Genomic DNA, 21589 nt, shown 5'->3' with positions numbered 1-21589 from the left:
ATAAAAGCTGAATACGTGAGGCAACTTGGTTCGTGCAGCTTGATCACTGAGCAGCCGTGTTTCTTGGGCCCCCTCTGCCCCCCAACTTAGTTAGGAAAGATGTATTATCTGGGACCAGTTTTCCTGATTTATTCAACACAGGAGTGAAATGCTCAACTCTCTTGCCACATGTATACAGTTCTAATGCAGGCTGTTTGTAGAAAGCAAATCTGCCCTAAAGGATAAACATACCACTTTGCTGGCACAGCTGTACAACTTCTGTATTCAGGCTACAGCAAATGTTTCTTGCCTGCATTCAAAGCCGTTGCTGGCAGGACCCGTGTTGTCCTTGCATGACGATTGGTTGTTCCAGCATTTCTTGTTCATAAAACCTTCTCCTGCACATGCTCCATCTGCAGATCTTAAACACTGTGAATGTGTTGTTTGCTGTGGGATTTATGTGTCTGCTTCTTGTGCCAGAATGGAATATACATCTCTGATGCGAATAAGAGATTCTTCAAATCCACAGTAACCGTGTGTACAAAATGCAGGACCAAATTTTATCTCCCCTCTTTGAGACAAAGGACATCTGTGCCCTACAGTCTGCTGGTGGCACTGCCCAGTGTTGTGAGGTGGGCGGCCAAGCATGAGCTGGGAGGATGACCCTGCACTCTGGTTCTGTTTAGGCTACTTGTCCCTGCCATGAGCTTATCTCTGTAAAATACCCCTGCGCCTTAGTTAGGGCAGAAGTTCACCCTGAAAACAGGGCCTGGGGCTTTGGATCCCCCCCCTGCTGCTTGTTGGGCCCTCTCTGCCACACGCAGGGCCTCCTGCCTGCTCCCTGCAGAGTGGGTTCTGTGAGCACTGCAGGCAAAGTCAACTAGGCTGGCTCAAACTGTTCTGAACTGGTGGCTGGAGCCAACCCAACTGGCTCTTTTCCTCTTCTCTTTCCCCCCCTGTTTCCCAAGTGGTTTAGTGATCATTTCTGCTAATTGCCCTGTGCCCAAGGCAGAAGGGAGGCTGGAGAAGAATAATGTCATCCTAGAACATGTCAGTGATACCCAAAAACGAACACCTGCCCATGGTTTTAGCTGTGAGGTTTGGCCTCTAACTGGTTTTCTTGCAGTTTCTAGGAAAGGGGTGAGCTGAGGAGGTGTGATCAGCACTAGGGTGCTGTTGCAGGGCAGATTGGTGCCGAGGACCAGCCCTCTCCTGCAGATACAAGGGCTCCTCAGGAGATAGTTGTGTATCCTCCTGTGGTGTGGAGCTCGCTCTGGGTGGGGTGGATCATCTGCCCAGTGGTATTTACACTGTAATAAGGTTTTGTGAAAATAAGCAGTTAATTACACATGACCTACAAAGGAATAAAAATAGTTGGGATCTGTTCTTGGTTTAAAATCCATTTAACAGAGGCATGAAACATGTTTGGGATTTTTAAACCTGCTTTGTTTTTTTTTTTTTTTTACCTTTAGAAGTATCAGGAACATTGTCTTCCCTGTTCTTGTTGGATCTCTCAGATGTGTCATAAGCTTCAGCCCTTAATTGGAGGGGTGGGGTGATATATTTTTAACAGATCCCTCCTTCCAAGTGTGTTTATAGGGCTTTTGAGCTAAACAGAGATTAGCTAAAACAAAGCTTTGACAGTGCAAAAACTGTTTCTTCTCAATCATGTTGGGTTTTTTTTGCTCATTCTCCAGTTTTTGAAAGAAACTGAGGCTTTTTTTCATTTGAAAAGTAACTTTTTTGGCTATTAAATTATGCATTAAGAGAGAAACTGAGTTAAATCCTAACCTGATCCATCTTCTGCTCCATTTAGATCAACTTAAGACAGTATTTTGAGTATTACTTAGACAAATGAACGCACTCGTTTGAGTATTTCCTAAAAAAAGCTGATTTTTAAGCAGCAGTTTTATAAACTCACAGTTGTTCCTTTAACTTAATGCTTCAGCAATCTTGCAGGAGCTCAGACTGTGCTGAAGACCACCCTGGCTCAGCTGTTCTGCCCTGCCAGGATGTATTTGTGTCACAGGAGTCTAACCTTCAGGATATGGTATTTGTCAGTCTGAAATGTAATAATCCTGTATCTGGAGAACTAAACTATAAACAGTGTGGCTGGCTTGGCAGGCCCTGGCAGCCACCCCAGCAGTTTAACTAGCCCAGGGTTTAAGACAGCAGTGCACCAGTGTGTCCTGTAATTCATGATGCTAATGCATCTTTACCTATCTGAAGGATTAGGGAGACAAATATAAACTTAATAATCAAATTGGAATGGGAGCTTAAGAGAGGTATTTGTGAGATGGAAGTGAGGTGTTTGGGCTCGTTGAAACATTTTGCATTGCATGGGGTTTTTTATTAAGGCCTGAAGTTTTCACCATCAGCCTGAAAAAAGATAGGAGGCTGGACAACTTTCGTGTGTGTGCCGTGGAATGTAATTACACTGATGAAAGCAGAATATTGCATGAGGAAGGCAGATATTTTCTATGTAAAGTTTTAAGTGATGTTTGGGGCAAGAGAACCACTGATTCTTCAGGCAAAAATGGAGCATTTTGTACCTAAATTGGACGCATTAATGCATTTTATACAGAAGGCTATCTCTAATTTAGATTGTCAGAAGAAAACATTCAAGGAGTTGTTGATCATGCTGGTTTCAAGGATGAGGTGGCAGGAGAGATATGGGACTGCAAAGAAGGACAAGATTGTTTCTCTACTATCCCTTGTATGAATTTAACATGTTACTCTAAAATCATTTATAATCAAGGCCGTAATGCAATGTTGTCATGTATCAGAATGTTTTCTGTGCAACAGGATGACCTTGGGTTGGGATCTGCATCATTATCAAGGTGGGGCAAAAGTAGTGATTGTGACTGTTAAACTGAAAGGTTTGGAGATTGCTCTCCTTGCCCAGTTCCTTCAGAATCAGGTAAGATGCTTATGGGGTAGCTTTAGTTGCTGATATAGGAGAGTTTTCTAAGTGAATTTCACCAGACTTCTCGTGTTGGGATTATGCTATCCAAATACTATACTAGTATGATATGCTGTTGGATATTGGTGTCAAGTCCTTAAGTAAAGTGATTTTGTAGGTATTAATTAGAATTAGTTAACAAACAAATGTTGTTCTCCAGGTGAAAAGTGACAAGAAAAGTATTTATTTTAGTGTTCTACAGTACCAAAGCACTTGATTACTAACTTGCAAAGAAAGGGGAAAAAATTGTGACAGCGTGGAAGGACTTACCTGAAATGCTTTTCAGGGAAGAGACTTTAGAATTGCTCAGTAGAATTGTTTTGAGTATCAGCATATTTTCATGGGGTTTGTTTAAAGTATCCTGGGAGAGGAGGAATGCAGCGTTAGTAACAATAGGTCAAGGTAAGTGTATTATTATTAGTTACATAACAAATAAATTGTCAGCTGTGTGTGACAAACCATGCAGGGGCTAAGGCTAGTCCTGAGATAAAGGAGTGTTTGATTTGTTGCAGAATGGTCTGGCAGCTGGGCATGACTTTGCTGCCTTCTTAATAAGTCCACTCAAATTTGGTGTTTTGAGTGCATTTAAAAGTGATTTAAAACTTCTGTGCATAGCAATGGATTAATTAGCTTTAATTTTTTTCTTCAGTATAACAACAAAAAAATCTTATTTCACACTCTGGTCACTTGGTTGATTTTGTTGCCTTTCTGCATTTGCTTTTTTCTTACTTGGTATCTGTAAAGTTCTGGCTGTTGCCTTGTCTCTTCCTGCAGGAATTAGCTTGTTATTCTGCAAAGTCATAATGTGACTGTGACCCATGGTCTTAAGTTTATACCTAGTCATTCTGTATATAAATAAATCCCTGATTAGTTGCTACCTACTTATCCTTCTGTCTTCATCCTCAGATCCCACACTACACAATCAGAATGGCTGGAACATCAGTCTGCTCTGAATAATACCTGTGTCCTTCCTGCAGCTCTGACACTTTAATTTCTCAGACTGTCAAGGCCTGAAATGAAGAATTTATTGAAATGTTTCTGTGTGGCCTGAAAGCTCAGCCTGGTGACCTTACACAGGGTGGCATATGCAGTGTAAAATGTGCATTGCAGTGTTACTGGGTTTTCTTGAGCAGCATCAAGTTAGTTTTAAAATGGGACAGTTGGTTTTTAAAACCCAGGGTTATGGGTTAAAATTAGTGATTTTTTTTTTTTTTTTTTAATGTAAGGGATACAAATATTCTTCAACAGTTGTGTGTGGATTTTTGCCTTCACAAAAGCAGTCTGAGACAGAAGGGATTTCTGGGAGACAGTGTAAGGGCACTGGGCTTTTTTCCAAGCCATAGTGAGGACGCTGTACTTGTGGAATCAGCGTAACTTAAGCTGCTGTGCTTGTGCCTGCATCCTTAGGCCAAGCTAAAGGGCCTTGTTCTTGCTGATGGCCCTCCTGTTTCTGACCTGGTACCATAATAAAAAGGAAAATACTTTGTTCTTTTTTCCATTGTTTCCTGATAGAAGCCCTTTAGGCCATAGTTTGTGAATGGAAGGGAATGAGCATCATGATAGAAAGCCACACATTGTTGACAGTTGAAGCTCAATATCCTGTGAGCAGGGTTTTTTCCCCCTCCTTTTTATCCCTTCTGAAGTGTGGTACTGGCTTTAATATGGCAAGCAAAATAATTGGAGATCTGGCCTGCATTTTTCTGTTTGTGTACTTTTCCTTTATATCATGAACTTTTCTTTCTCTAGAAAGTGCTGTTACTTTGTCATGTGTCAATCTGTTCTCTGGCAGAATACAATCGCTATGGCAAGAGAATAAAAATAGAAATTTGATCTACTTCAGGAGTTATTGTTCAAAATGCTTCTAAAAATGTAAATTTCTGTTTATGTGGCTTGAGGAAAAAGGGGAAATCCCATGGCCCTACTTAACAGCTTGGTCTTTTTGGTTACAAGTCCCTCTTGTAAAGCCATTTATGGCTTTATTTTTCCATGTAGAATTGTAGACAAGAACTCTGTACAAAGGTAGCATAGTAATAACTGGGGAGACAGTGGCATCCAGCCATGCTATTTTTAGGTGATTGTGTTCTTAACTTGCTGATCTAACTGTTCTGGACAGTGTGTGGGGGAGATATTGTACTACAAATGTGTGCTCGCATAGGGGAATCTTGTTTGGAAACAGAATGAATAACAGACTTGGTTATCAGGAGGGCAGTTCACAGAGTTGTAACTGGAGTATTTGTAGGTAAAAAGGATGCCCTAGTGATTAAAGCACAATGTTTGCAATGCAGACTCTTACTTGAAAGCTGTCAGCTCTGGCTTTCTCCTCAGATGAGAAACTGAAATACGTACAGTCTGTTCTGTATGGGCTTAGGGAAGAAGTGTAAAAAACTATTTTTTGTTCCATGATGGCAGTGGGGGAAGAAATGCCAGTTGTCCTCAATCAAGTTACTTCCAGTATTTTTTTAAGCTTTTCTTAAGCAGTGACCTCTCCATCTGAGTAGGTGGTGTACTTTTGGAAACCTTCAGAAGGGAGAGTGTCTCATTGCAAATTTCTGATAATTTCCTCGCTGCTTATCTATTAACTTAGTGCTTGGATAGTTAAGGCAACTCTTACTAATTCTCACTTTGACCTCCTGGTGATGTGTGCATTTTTCCTTGGCTTAAGCTCTAAGTGAGGCTATGCCTTAAATTTCAGTTCTGTTACTGACCTGGTAGGTTCACCTTCCTCCTGCAGTGTGCTGTTACCTTTGACTCTTCTGGCACAGAGCTGCACCATAAACCAGATATGAGAGCCAGTCCAAGCTTTTGAAGAATGAAGTCTTCGGGGGGTAGATCAGTTCTGTCCCAGCAACGCTGTGACCGAGGTATCTACAGCCCAAATTACCTGTATCACGAAACCATTGCATTAGTTGCATGTAAATAGATACTGAATGGACATGTATAGGTTGAAGTTGGATGTTTACACGCTCCATTGTTTCAGGCAGTGTAAAGGGATAGCTGAGAGGAAGCTAAGGAAAGATGCAAAACTTCAGAGTGGGACCAGTTGGTCTGTTCATATCTTCAGTGAAACTTGACAGTATAGTAAAGTGATGGATAAATAGCAGTTGTCCCAACATGGCAGCTGCTGATCACCTGTGTAATATTTTCCTATGCTTTGTGCAGGGTGGTGAGTTTTAGAATGTAGACATCTACATACTACATGTAATTTGTTTGGGATCATGTAAGCTGGCTTCCCCAGTGATTGAAATAATAATTAAGGGATAAAAAAAGCAGCAAAAAAACCCCCTAGAATAGCATTGGGGTTAAAACAAAGTAATACCTTTGAGTCCCTTGACTAAATTTAAGTGTATTGCAAGAGATGAGGAATGCAGCTTTGCCAAAGGGAACGTTGTACTTATACCTCTTCTGCTCAAAACTTGTCCTTACATACCCTCTTTCTTTGGTCAGGCTCTAGCTTTAGGTTGAGTTCCCCATCAAACCACAGTAAGGGTATTGTATAATTTTGCACACTTAAATTAGACATAGTGCTTAATTCTAAATAGAACTACACATCATGCATGATAATCACAGTGTTTTTGGAAGTTAAGCTGAATTGAAGATGCCCTAGCCAGAAGTGATGACAGTTTTATTTATTAACGCATAGGAGCCCCGATATTAGGGAAGGAGCTCCCTTAGCATTAGGCCCACATAGAACTGTGGCATTATAAGCTAATTAAAATTCTACATAGTGCTGTTTATAAAAACAAATTATAATATGTTTTGTGCTTACTGTCAGTTCTCAGCAACAGGTGTTTTGTTAACAAGAAGCTGTCTATTTTGGGAACTCGTGTTAAAGCGGCTTTTATCTCTTCTGGGTTTGATATGCTTAAAATAAGTGAAACTTATGCTGTATTGAGAGAAGATTACTTATTCACTGAAGCTCAAAAGAAGCGATTACTGAATCTGTATCTATTCTTCCAATAATTATGAGAGTAATCTTGTAAGTGTTTGAATCCTTCTTACAGATTATTTCTCATCAGTGTGTAAAGTCAAACCTGTTTTAAAATACAGCACCAAAGAGAGTTTATAGAGTTGCTTTCCTGCATCCCTTTTGGCTTGGTATTTTAAAGGAATTTAGAGAATTCTAGAATATCCTGATTCTGATTTTATACAGCCTCTGATTTCTGAAATGGCCAGCTTCAACATCCGATGCCAGAGAAAGCAGAATGCAGCCCTGTCTGGTCTGTTTCAGAGGAGCTTTCTTACCTTTTTTAGAGCATTTTGAAAGAAGGCGTTTCTGTAATCTGACGGATTGCAAGTAAACCTTACATTTATGGAGTTGTGTAGAAATAGGAAGGGCAACTCAAGGATTCCTGCAGGACCTGAATGCCAAAATACAGGTATGAGATGGGACAAACTCCAGAGGAAAGAAAAGGGCTCCTCAAGCAATATCTGTGACTTGTGCGGCTTGACACCAGTTCAGCCACACATGATGGAAACCACGTGAGCTGACATAGCCAGCTGCTGATGAGCAATTACTGACATGGTTTGATTTTTATTCCTCTTGAGCAGAGATGCCAGAGCAAGCATTCCCTAAAAGGGTGCTCTTTTAAAAGTAGCTGCACATTCTGTCACAAGTGTAACTTCATGCAAGGTTTCTGTGGCAGTCTTGTCTCAGAGACAGCCATCTTCCAAAAATGGGCCTGCTCAGCCTGTCTGCCTTAAATCTTGGGTGATCTGGGGAGGCTAAACTGCGTAAGTACATCTTCATATTTGTGGGGGAGAACACTCTTCTCTGGCTTGTGTATGGACATGGAGTGCTTTGGGTAGGACAGTGTCACAAGTGGGGTGGCTGGCCAGTGTCCTCTCTGTGTTCCTCAGATATGCCTCTTGAACTTCTCTCACCATGCCTCTCCCAGGGATACCAGATCAAAACCAGCCTCCCGAAACACATGAGATACCCTTTTCTTGTGTTCACTTTTCTTTGTCTATAACTCATTAGACATTGTCTTTACCTTGTACAGAACAACTATAGTTATGTGGTGTTCTCAGTGCTTTTAATGTTTAACTAGTTATCTTTATTGAAGGTCCCTGTAGTGGCTTGCTGTAAACAAGCGTGTCCAGCTCCAAGGGTTATTTGCTGGTTTTTATTCTTGAAGCCAAGAAGTGACTTTCGTGGTGTGGATGGGTTTTGTTTTGTTGTTTTCACTTGCCTTCAGGTTGACTTCTCCAAAAAGGCAGCTTTGTCAGCTTAGATTTTCTGATAATCATCACTGAAGAGACAGAAACTTAGAACATTCTGGTGGTGCTCTTTCTGAAAGCATTTCTGTGCTGCTCTGGACTGGAGTTTGCTGAATGAACTGGGTTGCCTACAAATGTATTATGCTATTGGGAAATAAGAGGTATTTAAGTTTTCTAAGTCAGAGGAAAAAATGATGTTTCTTTGAATCTCAGGAAGTTTGGATACTGTCATATGTAGGGGTCTAATTCTAGTGGTGCTGCAGTGTTAGCCTAGAACTAGAAAGTCCCAATGTCCAGGCTTAAATGTATAAACAGCTACAACTTTTGCCATCTTGACTTGTATTTTGCTGGTTTAGACTCAAATTGAAATGCATGATAAATAGGTGTGTTGAAGGCTTTATACAGTCTTTTACACAGGCTGCACTTAATCTTTTAGGTGTCTCAGCAGTTAGCAGATGCTCCAGCATAAAGCAGTGGTCATTCTTGTAAAAAAACCCATCATCAGACTAGTAGCTCTATGTGGCAGCTTTCTGGAATTCCAACACTTCCATGAAAATCCTGTTACCTGTACTCTGCCTCTTTGAAATCCAAAATAAATAAAATACGATTCCTCTTGTTAGGTAATAAAATGTACCTCTTACATTGCTTGTTAATTATTGGGATTTTTTTGAATTAATTTTCAGTAAAACAGTAAACTTTGTGGAATTGGCCCTTTGTTTGGTGTGTTGAGTATACTAGAAAGTTTGGAAATTCAATATGAAAAATGTTTATACTTCTTGGTTTTGTTTGTAGACTTTAAGTGGTCTCTGCAAGCAATTAGATGCGTTTGCATGAGGTGAATGACAGTCTGTAGTACCACCTCTTCTACAGAAGTTAATCTTTGGCTCCAGTAATCAGTGCTTTGCAAAGGTTAAGCGTGGTCACAAGTAGTAATTACAGTTTCAAAGTAACATCTATTAATAGTGTATGTAGACAAGCATGGAAAGCTGAGTCCTTATTATCAGTGATCTCCTTGATACCAGTGTAGAATCTGTGCATCTTTGTTCTTGCTTAGTAAGAGTGAAGAGGTTGTAGTGAAATGTTCTCTTGTTCCTCGTGTAACCTTGTGTACAAGAGCAGTCAGCTGTACTTAGCAGCATACACACTTTAACACTGGAGGCTTTGTCTGTGCCAGGTGTTCCTGGGTTTATGATATTCTGGCTCAGATTAGTTACAAAAGTTGCTAATATTCCTTCCCTTCCTAAGACCTGAACTTTTGTCTTTTTTCTGTCCATCTGCCACTTCTGAGTTGGCACTTTCTCTCATCTGTGTGTCTCTTCCACTAGCCTGATTGTTTCATAGTCTGACAACTAAAATCTGAGATACAGCTTTCTTAAGAGTCCAAATTTTATTTATATTTTGATTTTTGTTTGGAAGGATTTAAACTTACTAACTACTAAAAATTTGAAGTGAAGAAAAGACTTCCGTAACTCTTTCCATCTTTTTGTAAAGTTTCTGCTAGGAATGTCTAGTATAAGTACTTGATTTTGGCCTAAAATAAGTCTGTGCAAGAAACAAAAATAAAAAGCTGTTCAACAGGAATAGACAGGAATGTAGTAGATATTAAATGACTTGTCAAGTGAGTTAGGAGAACATCTTATGTGAGTCTTTGGTCACTAGTGTTGAGTATTTTGTTTTTGTTATGAAGTCATTGTATAAATTCTACTTCAAATTACAATTTAAAACTTTGTTGTGAGCAGCAAGAAAACCAGAGGCTCGGTGGAATGAGTGGAACGGTTTAAAATGTATGGATTCTCTTGGTGCTGAGGAAGTTGGAACTCCCATGTTTTGAAAAATGCAGCAGCTGTGTGTTCTGCTGCTACAGGAACAAAGAGGTCGCTGCCCTTACAGATCTGCTTGCATAGCTGGTCCTTAACCATATTCACTTTTTTTAACTCAAAGCATTCTGATGAAACTGGGTCAGAGTGTAGCTACACATGTAGCTGTGCTGGCAAATGTGAACCAGCTGCAGTGCTTTAGCCAGGGTGAGCTGTAAGATGAAATGACATGTCTGACTGCAACCAGCAAGCTGAGCTGAGCTGTAATGGCTGAGGCCCCTATTCAAATCTGCCAGTTCTTCTTGGCTCCATAGCAAGTTGCTGGGACATGATAATGCCTTAAAGCAGCTACAAATGACTGCTCAGTGAATGTAAATTGGAGCTTTCTGGGACACAGCAATGGAGTAAAAGAAAACAGGACTGTTCTGTAACTTGCTATTAATCTGTGAGTCTAGTGCTTTATACCCTGAGTAGTGTCCTGCTTCCAGCAGGACATCTGAGCAGCAAATTCCACTATGAAGCGGTATCCTCGATCACAGCCAGCGCTTTGGGAGCTTCTGCAGCAAGATGGAGCAGAACTCTGCTCTTGAGCCTTTATTCACCCTTTGTTTTGATAAGACTGTAGGGAAATGCATTTCCTATTTATTGCTTTTTGTACCAGCATGCCTTTTCATATGGTGGTACAGGTGGTATTGGATATCTGTGCCAGTATGCGCTCTAAAGTGAAGTGTATTTTTGTGTGCCCAACTTTGTGTCTTGCTTTATTTGTGCCTGGAATGAAGCTTTGTATGTTTAAGCAGCACACGTTACCACTTCTGCAGTTTCTTCCTCGCTTCATTAGCGCAAAGAGAAAATGACCATTAGTATTGGTGCTACTTCACTCAGTGCTGAACTGCTTCCTTATAAAGGTGATTATGACAGAGGAGGGAATATTTTAATCACTTGCTAAAATTGGATTTATCATTTGAGGTGAGTGTCAGGTAAAACTGTCAGTGTGCTGATTTTGACAGTGAAGAGTAGCTCACACTCAGTGCTCTGCTTTCTCTTTGAGCAGCGGTTTCAAAGCTGGCATCAGAAGGGTTCAAACAGCGTCTGCTGTGGTGCTGAGGCACAATGCTGTTTGGGTGGTCTCAGCATTAGCTTTTGGGAGGGATCCTTCCCATACCAGTCACAGATTTTAGAAGTGTTTGCAGAACTCAAGACTGTACTGCAGGATGTAAGGATCTGTTCGTTTTCCTTGCCACAACTTGAAGTATGATGATAACTGGTATGCAGGAGACCTTTTTCTTTGGGGAAGACAGATGAAGAGAGAGCTGGCTTCTGTGCTGGATTTTTTTTTTTTTTTTTCTTGTCGAGAATGGGGGGGTGAAAGAGATTATTGCTAAACCTTGTGTGTTTAATCCTGCTAAATGCTGCTCTCTGTGATCTTACTGATTAACATTTGAAGCCTATAAAGTTAGGGTATTGGTTATTTGAAACTAGTGGCATGTACACATTTTAAGTAAAAGGAAATGAAGAAAGCTGGGTGGGGAGGAAGACAGTGCCTGCTCTGTGGGGAGGGGATGTCCACAAGTATTTTGTTACTTGCTTTACAGAGTACTGGAGGACGTGTCTCTTTCTCCAGAGAACTTGATGTCCAAAAGATTTGCACTGCTCTTGTGTTTCTACAGCTTCACCTCTATACATTTTGTAGGAATGTCCTTTGCATATTTTTTTCCTTGGTACAGAGAGGAATACTCTGAGGATGTGCTGTGGTGAGGGAGGAGAGGTAGGACCTGTAGCAGCAGTAAGAGGGCACGATTAGATGCATGAAGTTAGGTATTGCAGGAGTAACAGGAACAGGTAGATTTTAAGCACCTTATTTGTAGGAAAAGGAGGACTTAGCTTGCAGAGCTGTGTGCTGCCATGCTTCTGGTGGCAATAAATATATTTTAGAAAACAGTTAGAGGTAATTTCAGCTGAAATTTAGCAATTTTTAGCTAATACAAAAAGAAGCTGTTTATTCCATAATCTTCAACGAAGTGGATGTTTTGGGGTTGCACTGAGAGGAGTTGTTTAAGGCTCTTGCACTTCCCTCAAGTCTGTTCCTTCTCATTAGTGCTGGTACAACTGGTTATACAACTATACTGTAAAGCAAAGCAGGGAATGTGCTTAAAATACTGTAAAGAGCTCTGTTGTTTAGGGGTTTTTTCTTTAAGGTAAATCAAATCTGCATTCAGAATAACCTTCAGAATTCATAGCGTTACCCTGTGAATGCTGTGCAAGCACAGCTCTGGGGGAACAGGCAGAGCCCAGAGGCATAGCCAGGAGCTTGACAAGGTCCACGTTTTTTTTGTGACACCTCAAACTGAGGGGGACATACATGTAGTCATGCTGATCCCAAGACCTTGTTGTCACTTCATCTATGAAGCTGCTTCAAGTGTCATACTGAAGCCAAGCTTAGGAGACCATTTTTGAAATGTGCATAGTGTATGCACTTGGGATTTTTGAAATGTGCGTAGTGTATGCACTTGGGATTTATTTTACAGTAGGCTTGATGCTCAGCAAGGGCTTGCTGCCCCTAAAAAGTTGTCCTATTTTTAGCCATGTCACTTCCTGTACAGTGTATGTCATTTCTCTGGAGCTGATCTTCTATCAGATCAGCAAGCTCTCCAGTGCACTAGAACAAATATTTGTGTTGTTTCCATCAGATGGCTGAGCTGATGTGGCTGGAGGCAGGAGCAGGGGGGCAGCAGTGGCTGGAGCTGGGGGAGCAGGCTCGCCCCTCTCACAGCACTGTTCCAGCAGTGACTGCCTGCCTTTAATGCTTTATTGGATGTTTGGGCTCGGTGATACTGCGGGTCTTCCTGGGTGAAGAATTACAGACAGTTTTGAAACAAAAATCATCTGAAGCTGAGCCAAGAACTGGGCTGATGGGAGGTCCTTCCCTCCCCCAAAAACATCTGTTCCACGATCTCTCTCTGTTGATGTTTGCTGCGATGGGGCAGAGTCCGGCTGCTCTGCTCGCGCTGTTTGCCCGCTGCCCAGGCGGGAGGAGGAGCAGTCCCTGCGGCAGTGCTGTCATCCGGCCCTGGCCCTCCTGCGGGAGTGCACGTGTGCAGGAGAGCCATGGCTCAAGTGCAGTGGCACTGGCAGGAACTGCCAGTACTTGGGTCTCTTTCGTTCTGTTTTCAATGCCTGTTTTTGGCTAGTGGTTCTCTTAATTTTTCAAGCCTGCTCTTCTGCTTAAACAGGCATTTCCACGCTTGTCTTTAGCTAGACCCTGTCTCCTGCCCACACAGCACACCTGTGACAAATGAGCTCAGAAACCAACCTGTGTTGAAACTAATTGGCACAAGGTAAAGTGGTTGATTTTTTTTTTTTAAAGTTTGATCACTTCCTTGTTTCATTTTGGTGCATGTGAGCACTGAAAGGGAGGGCTAAGGATGGGAGAGCTTATTATACTGGTTTGGCATTTTGTGGCTTTAGGGTTCAAATAGATGAGTTCAGCCATTCCAGCAGCTTACAGGTGGCTAAAACATGTGTTGTCCCTCCTGGTCACATGTCCTCCCTCACATCAGTTCCAGAGGCTCTCCTTTGTGTTGGACTTTCTACTTGGGTTTTTGCATGTGAGCTGATTGAGCTCACTGAACTGTCAGAAAACTTTGTGTTGGTGATGGTCCTTTTTTCCTGGTGGGTTTTTTTGGTAGCTCACAGCACTAATAGTGTGGGTGAGGGGGATTATAGCCAACTGCCCTCTTCGAACTTGTTGTCTGGGTGCACGTTCTCATTTGACTTCATAACATTGCATCAGTTTGATCCTATCTCTTATTCACTGTATTTCTCGAATATTAGAAACCAATGAAAGATCTTCCACTTCCTGTGGCCCTTATTAAAACTCTTCAGAAGAATCCCTGGCACTTCCCCTTGGAGATTGAAGTGTTCTGGAGCCTCATGCCAGTGGCTTGTGCTTTGACGGGTGACAGGATCCACTGGTTAATGAGCTTGGGAACTGGCTTAGCTGGAACTGAGGCCAGCTTTTCTTGTTTTTCGTCTGGGCATCTTTGGGCACCTTTCACAGTTTGTTTATTGAATTGGACCCAAACGTCTTTTTTTACATCCATGTTAGAGATTGTTATTCTGTGTTTGCATTAGCACCTGGTCCCTTCAGCAACGTTCTGTAGGGAAATATTAGCAGTGGGTGGTGCTGTTAACTGAGTTCCTGTGTGCTGCTTGAAGCTAGTATTGAACAGAAGGGCAATCATGGTGCCTTCTGAAAGTTAGCATAGGGTTCTTTAATATGCTGCTGCCTAAAATTAAAAGGATTAATACTTGTATTTTGACATTGAATCTCTATTAGCTCTTGAAATACTCACTCAAAAGTGTTTTTCATTAGTCTTTCAATCTTAAACATTCTATCCCAAGAGTGACATGCATAAGGTTTCAGCTTTAAATTGGTTCTGGTTACCAAAGCACAGAAAACTTGTGTTCATTTGCTCTCCCCTGAAATGGCTTCTCTGAATGTTGGGCCCAACATAAGAATTAAATTCCACCTGCACTACTTGCAGTTTCATTCTGAAAGACTGTCTGGAGAAAGGCAGGAATGAAAGTGTTCTTTCAACTACAAGTACAGTACTTCAGCAAAAATCAAATTTAGCTGTCATGTGAGGTCAATGGGGGCTTTGTATGTCAAAAGCAAGTGCTTCTCTGTCGGGGTGGGGGAGTGCAGTCAACAGCTGAAATAAGCTTAATTGCAGGTTGAAGAGCTGAAAAAGATGCTATCAGATTTTGGTTGTCTTCCTGCCTGTACATCTTCCTTGTCTTAAATCTTGAATACTTCCTCATCCATAGAGTACCTTATTGCTGTGAGCAGAAGACGTGACTTGTTTCTGTGTTGCTGTTGGCTTTGCAACCCAGAGGTTTGCTCTTGATATCAATTTCATATGTTTTGGGGAAATAAAAACAAAATGGGGTGGATGTGGGTGTGAGAGGAGATGAGATTTCTCTGGAAACAAAATAATGGGAAAGTTGTTTGTGTTTGGCTTCAAATACCTCTTATGTAAAAGGAAGTCTTTTTTACTGTGGTACTTCTTACTGTGGTTTAATCTAGTTTTATAACGTGGCACTTGGTGAAGTATTCAACGATCTTGAAAGCCTTTTCCCTCTGTTTTTTTTTTCTGTTTGAAATGTATACTGATGTTACTTGCAAGATTGATTTTTTTTTTTTTTTCTTTTTTCTTTTCAGTAATATTGGTTATCTTTGGCTTGACTTGCAAGAATTAAAATTACCTATGCTTCAGCTTACTTTTTAATCAGGAAATGGTAGACCTAAGTTGATCTTGAGTTAAATAATTGATACCTTGATATACCTAGTTTCTTAATGAGAAGCTGTTTTTTCTTTGAAAATCGGTAAAAAAAGGGCAGTTGTATATTTATGGATGTGGGAAAAATGGAAACTGATTTTATCTCATGCAGTGACGTGACAGAAATGATTTGCAAGTTAGACCACTTGATAATAGTTAGGAACCTCAGAACACTGATGGAAATGGTAATTTGTTGTAATCTTCTTGTAATATCTTGCAAATATCTGTAAACTTACTTTAATACAAGCCACGGGAAAAAAATAAATTATGCAGTTTTAATGAAAACCAAATTTAAGGATGTTAAATAATGAGGCGACTCATGTATCTTCTACTTCTCATTTTTGTTATATTTTCACACATAATTTATAAATAAATGGTTATGTGTACCTGGTCTAATATTTTTGACTGAAAGGGTGATTTTTTCAGTGTGTGAAAAATCATAATACAGGGTTTGTGGTAAGCAGTTATGTTGTCTTTCACTAATGACACAGTGACATGTGAATTCATGTGACTGTTGTTAATTATAATTACTATGCAGCAAGTAAGTCTGTATTACTATGCTTGTCTTTTATTTTACAGTTCTCATGCACAGTGTCAGGTGTTCAGGTTTCAGCATAAGTGTCCCTCTCCCCTCTTCCCCTTACCTGACTGCTAGAAGCAGTAATAGTTCCAATATTTGCTAAAATTACTTTTCTTTGCGGGGTGTATATCAAAAATAAGTTGGTGGGGCTGAGGGTGGGTAATGTAAAGCCTACATATGACTGTACTTGCGTTATTGGGCAGACTTTTTAGACTTTTTGGGAAAGGGCACCAAGTTACCCACAAGGCATTTTTTCTGGAAGGTCTTTTTGCTGAGCTATAGGAAATTCCAGATTTTCAAATGTCAGCTGTAAAAGAAGGGTTTTCTCAGGCCTCTAAATACTGGGTTGTCTGTATCAATTTCAGGTTTATAGAAGAAGGGAAAATGGCTCAAGAAACTAACCGTAGCCAAGTGCCTATGCTTTGTTCCACTGGCTGCGGATTTTACGGGAATCCTCGCACAAATGGCATGTGTTCAGTGTGCTACAAAGAGCACCTTCAAAGGCAGAACAGTAATGGTAGAATTAGCCCTCCTGGTAAGTAACACCGTCTGTACACGTGTGTGAACAGCTCAACCTGACACACAGCAGGCAGCAGCTTCATGGCCATGTCCAAATACTGATTGTTGGACCATTAGTGCAAACCATTTCATTCCAGCATCTTACCGTGCAGAATGAGCTTGGATGGAATGCTCATAATGTAACTGTGCTGCCACTAATCTGCTCAGAAGTAGACTCTCACTAATACCTTTTGTATTCGAGTGTTTCTGATTTGAAGATGGAAAAATGCAGAAAAACACTATGCCAACATATTTTTCCTGGAATTACTGAGTGTAGAGATAGGATTGATCTTGGGGAATGTTTGTGAAAAGCATTTAAAAGTACAGGTATTTTGTCTCTGCAGCCTCATGCTGAAGGATTAACCTGTAAACACTTGATAGTTTCTCCTTAACTTCATATACTTTCTGTTCTTTTTGGCCCAGTGCCCCGTGTACTGTCGCCTTTCCTACAACCTGACCTTTTAAACTGAAGCAATAGCTTCTATTGAAATCTGAGGATCTGGGTTCTACACCTTCAAAATGCATCTGGAGTTGGCATTAGGATGTTACACTGGTGTTCTCACAGATCCATCTTGGTTTTTTAAACAAACCACCAACTTCTCATGTCAGAATACTGCAGTTTATGCTGAGAAAGCTGCTTGCAGATGCTTTAATTAGCAAAAATAATAACTATTTTAAAACTCCAGCTTCAAAATTTTCTGCAGTGTAAGTTCTGGGGGCCTGGGGCTGGAATGAGATCAAAATATGGCCAAACATAATGTGTGTTTTTTTTTTTTTTTTTAAATTACATTTCATTATGGTGTAGGCAGAGATCCAATTACTTTCTTGACTGGTGTCGCAGGGGTTGAAGAGTGATTTCGGTGTGTAACTGTTGTAGTCCCAGGAAGTAGCATAACACATTTTCCATGGGTGTGTGTCTTGCAGCAGCCTCTGTCAGTAGTATCACCGAGTCCTTACCGGTCCAGTGCACAGAGGGCAGTGCCCAGGAAACTCAGTCCACTTTAGATTCCACATCGACTCCATCTATGCAGCCAAGGTAAGACACTTCGGTGTGCTCTGTGTCTTTACAGAAAAATCTGTGTCAAAATGATTAAATGAAGTGTACTGATCCTGCATAATTAAATGCTGGAACCAGGATTAGGAAAAGGTGTAAGATTTCAGTGCTGACTTTAAAGCATGGGATGTCAGGGCTTCATCTGGCATTCAAATGGAAATTTGTCTTTAGAATTTAACCTCAAATAGAAGTTGCCAGCTTCTGTTCTACAGAGATTTATCTGGCTGCTCTTCTGATTCCACAACTTGTAGTTATACATTTACCAAAGGAGAACTCTTTTCATCTTAGAAATTTGAGGATTTTGTAAAATGGCAGAGAGCTGTTTACTAGAGCTCTCATAAATAAATGTATGATAATGTGTTAACAAGCCAGTTGCTTCACAAAGAGTGGAGAGTACTAGAACAGGGGAAAGATACAAGTCTTGGTACAAGTTGTGCTACTGAACTGATCTCTTATTAAGCAAGTAATTTCCATCAGGATTATTCAAGGATACATAATGTCCTCTTGTAAATCACTCAGACTTACTAAGTGTTCTCCATTTGTAAAAGCTAAATATTTGTTTATATTTAGTGCTTCATTTCAGTTTAGAATGACACAACCAACAGCAACTTAAGTGCTTTGGAAATTTTTTGAGTGAAAAGTGTTAGTGTGTTACATACCATGGAAGCTAACTTGTAGTAATACTCATTTCAACTTTTCTTTAGAAAAATGAATGTAGCAAAACACAGGCTGAGGGCGATTTCATCAGTTACTGCTGACTGATTCTGCTCAGACTGTTTTCTGCTCTCTATCTTTTTATGGGAGGTGTTATCTCATGCTTGGATCCTGCATATGAACTGAGAGCTAGGTGCCATGCTTGATGCTATATTTAGTCTTTCCATTCTGAGGTTTCTAGTTGGGCTAGAAAATACATATCTTACCCTGAAACAACTCTTCTGGTATGTGTAAAAAAAAAAAGTTCATCCAGGTCAATGCACAGATGTGAACCAATTACGGTGCCTTGCCTTTGTTCTCTCACAACTTCAATAAAGTCATGAAAGAGCAGAAGTACTTCACTGATCACTGGCTTGATTACTGTCTGCAGGAGAAGTGAGTCCTCTTGGACTTGCACTTCAGAAAAATCAGTGTCACTTGCTTGGGTTTTTTTTCCAAAATAAAAAAGCAGGAATTCAACTTCAGTCTCTGGAAATACCTCAGAATTACGATGCTCTAAGGACAGATCTATTAAATTGACAGTGTCCTTTTGCAGGTGGCCAGACAGGCAGCTCGAGACCTGCATGCAGTTCTTGACAATTAAAATTGTGACTCCAGTGCTCTGGTTGTGCCATGGAGTGCTGGTTCATGGGCTGCTGGGCTTTGCCTTCAGAGTGAATTCCCTCAGTGAAAAGGAAGAAAAAAAACAATGCAAATGAGATAGTGCTACCTCTTGCTTGGGGCTTGAGCTCTGTCTTGTTCCATAGGAGAGCTGCTGGATGAGCAGCTTGTCTGGGAGTGACTGCTAGTGTTGAATTGCTCTCTCTCAGCTGCTCGGGGTGTTCATTGGTGAGTGTTCAGCCATGCTGTGATTTAGCAGTATGGCCAAAGGATTGGGAAGTTTTGCCTGCACCACTTTACACTGTGAAAATCCAAGGGGTTCTGTGTGCAGCTGCTGCAGCTTTTTATTACTGGAAACATTGACATGCTGCAATTTTCTTGTTCATATCACCAGAACACTGAAAGTAGCTCCTCTACAATTATCTTGCTGACTTATGTTATAAAGATCCTTGCATATTGAATGTTGCATTGTTGCTTCTGTGTGGAATGATGGTATGCCAAACCACCCAAAATGTTCTTCCTTTTTTGTAGTAGAACTGTTTTATTGCATTCAATATGAATTTAAAAAAATGTTTACCTTTTGTGTCAGTTCAGATTGTGGCTGTTCTAAGTGGCTACAGAAACAGCTTCAGAGTGAAAAGTTCTGGGATACTTCATCAGGAGGTGCCCTAATGTATCTCTTACAGGAAAAGAACGTGGAAATGCATAATAAAAATTGTAACTTTCTTCTTTTGCCCCCCAGCCCTGTGTCAAGTCAGTCACTTTTAACAGAAACCGTAGCATCATCCCAACCGGATAGTACGGCCGTGGACAAAACAGTACCTGAGACAGAAGAGTTGCAAGGTTGGTGCCTAGTTTTCAGAGGCAGAATTTATGAATAATGTTTTTTAAACTTTGACTGTTCTTAATACACTCCTGTTTGAGATGGCTGATTCTCAAACCCAAATATTGTGTGAAGTCAGAAGGCAAAATAAGGATAAAGTTTCTTTTCTTGAACGGCAAGTCAAGCTGAAACCTTATGTTTATGTTTAATTGGTGATTGGTCAGTGTCTGCCATAAACAAGTGTGTTAGTTGGTGTTGGAAATGCACATTGTAAATGGACATCCTGTTGTATGCCATGGCTATTACATGTAAGTAGAGTTTTGAGTATCTGTTACTTCTCAGAGTAACCATTTACAGCACATACCAGAAGCTTATGAGCATATTTGTGATAGAGGGTGTTTGACACAGCCATTGCAAGACAGGGTGAGTATTTTTTATGAACAGGAAATACCTAGAAAAGAACCTTTTACTTAGGAACTGTAGTGGTGTAATATTTTGAACTACTGAAATTCACTTTATCAAGTATAAAATTAACAAACCACAGGTTATGTTTACTTGAAGGAAAATGGCTGAGTAGGTTATTTTAACTATATTGGCCTAAAATTCTTCTTGCTGGTACAAATAAAGTTTCTTTTTCCCTTTTTCTTTCTAAATGCAGACTTTAAGAGCTTAAGACTAAAAAAAAAATTAGTAATATTTCTTAGGAAATGCAGAAATGCCAGATAGTGTACAAAATGTGCTCAGACTGGTAACCTGTAGACATTATGAAAGGTATTTAAAGGTAAGACAGTAAATATTCTGCCTTCTACTGAGACAGTTTAGGCTTTAGTGGGGAGGATTATTTTTTTGTGGACTAGTCTAAACACAGAAGTTTAGGTTTTTCACAGATACAACATGTAATTCCACTTAAACATTCTAAATATTAGTTCTTCTACTGTACCTCTGGTATCAAAGTTACACTTCTCAGATACTTTTCTAAACCTGACCTATCCCTTTTTGTAGGGTGGAATATAAGAGTCATTATTCAGCTACTGTGCCAAGTAAGGCTATCTCCTTAGTCACATAAACTTGTGAGAAGATTTTAATTCTACTTTTTTTACCATTTTTACTAACCTTTGAGGTGTTAATTATTAGAAACATGTTTACTCTTGAAAATATATGTTCTAGAGATACGCTCTAATGCCTGTTAGGAAGTTTGTGTTCTGGAGCTGAGAGCTCTTGTCTCAGTTTTGACAGTGCCTCTACGGGCTTTTCGCTGGGAGGCAGAGGGAATACTTTACTTTATTGACCCTTACACTGTGAAGTGACTTGGGCCTGTGAGAAGACTTTTTGCAGCAGGTTTTCAGAGGCATGTCTTTCTCCTTAACCATTTGGGTAAATCTGTGCTCCTTCTGATTCTCGACCTCTCAAGCTCATTCTCCTTATGAGAAGAAAAGAGGTTTCTCAACCAGAAGCTTTGAATTTAGGGACGTATCTGCATTTTACAGTATGTTTTTCAAGGATCAACCTATATCAGGTGTTTAGATTACTCAGCTGTGTCCTCTGTCCTTTTCTTTGTACCCTCGTTTCTAAACTAAGAACATCACCAGCATATAGTTGCAGTTCTAAATTACCATCCCTATTTATAACTCTCTGGCAGGGTCAGCCTTATTTCCTTAAGAGTTCCTTCTGTGTTGCCCTGTAACTGAAAATCATAGGAAATGTAGTGTTTCCAGTTTTAAAGCATTTTGATTTGAAAAATATAAGTTTGGAAGGAAAGCAGCTTAGAATGGATGCTGAGAGAATTTAATTGAATTGCTCTAACAGTTGTGCATCCTAAAGTTTCTCCTTTTTTTGGAATTTGAATTTTAGGTTGCTGACAAGAATGTAATACAAACATGTGAATCCAAGTGGTTTTTTTTAGTACTGCCTAAGTTTCTAACATTTAGAAAAAGATAAAGTCC

At 40.3% G+C, this 21589-nt stretch overlaps 1 protein-coding gene across 6 annotated transcripts in view; it reads left to right on the top strand.

The window, feature by feature from the left end:
• Positions 1-21589, top strand: part of ZFAND6 (zinc finger AN1-type containing 6) — a 34742-nt gene that overhangs the window by 8806 nt on the left and 4347 nt on the right. For all 6 annotated transcript variants that reach the window (XM_032122562.1, XM_032122561.1, XM_032122564.1 and 3 more), the window contains 3 exons: positions 16263-16432; positions 17380-17491; positions 19566-19666. In XM_032122562.1, the coding sequence (XP_031978453.1) occupies positions 16282-16432; positions 17380-17491; positions 19566-19666 (364 nt within the window). In that variant the 5' untranslated portion in view covers positions 16263-16281. The remainder of the gene's footprint in view (positions 1-16262; positions 16433-17379; positions 17492-19565; positions 19667-21589) is intronic.

The sequence above is a fragment of the Corvus moneduloides genome, chromosome 13 (genome assembly GCF_009650955.1).
Source record: "Corvus moneduloides isolate bCorMon1 chromosome 13, bCorMon1.pri, whole genome shotgun sequence".
In the NCBI taxonomy this organism is placed as follows: domain Eukaryota; kingdom Metazoa; phylum Chordata; class Aves; order Passeriformes; family Corvidae; genus Corvus; species Corvus moneduloides.
The sequence above is the reverse complement of the archived record's forward strand: the minus strand, read 5'-3'. Positions and strand labels throughout refer to the sequence as shown.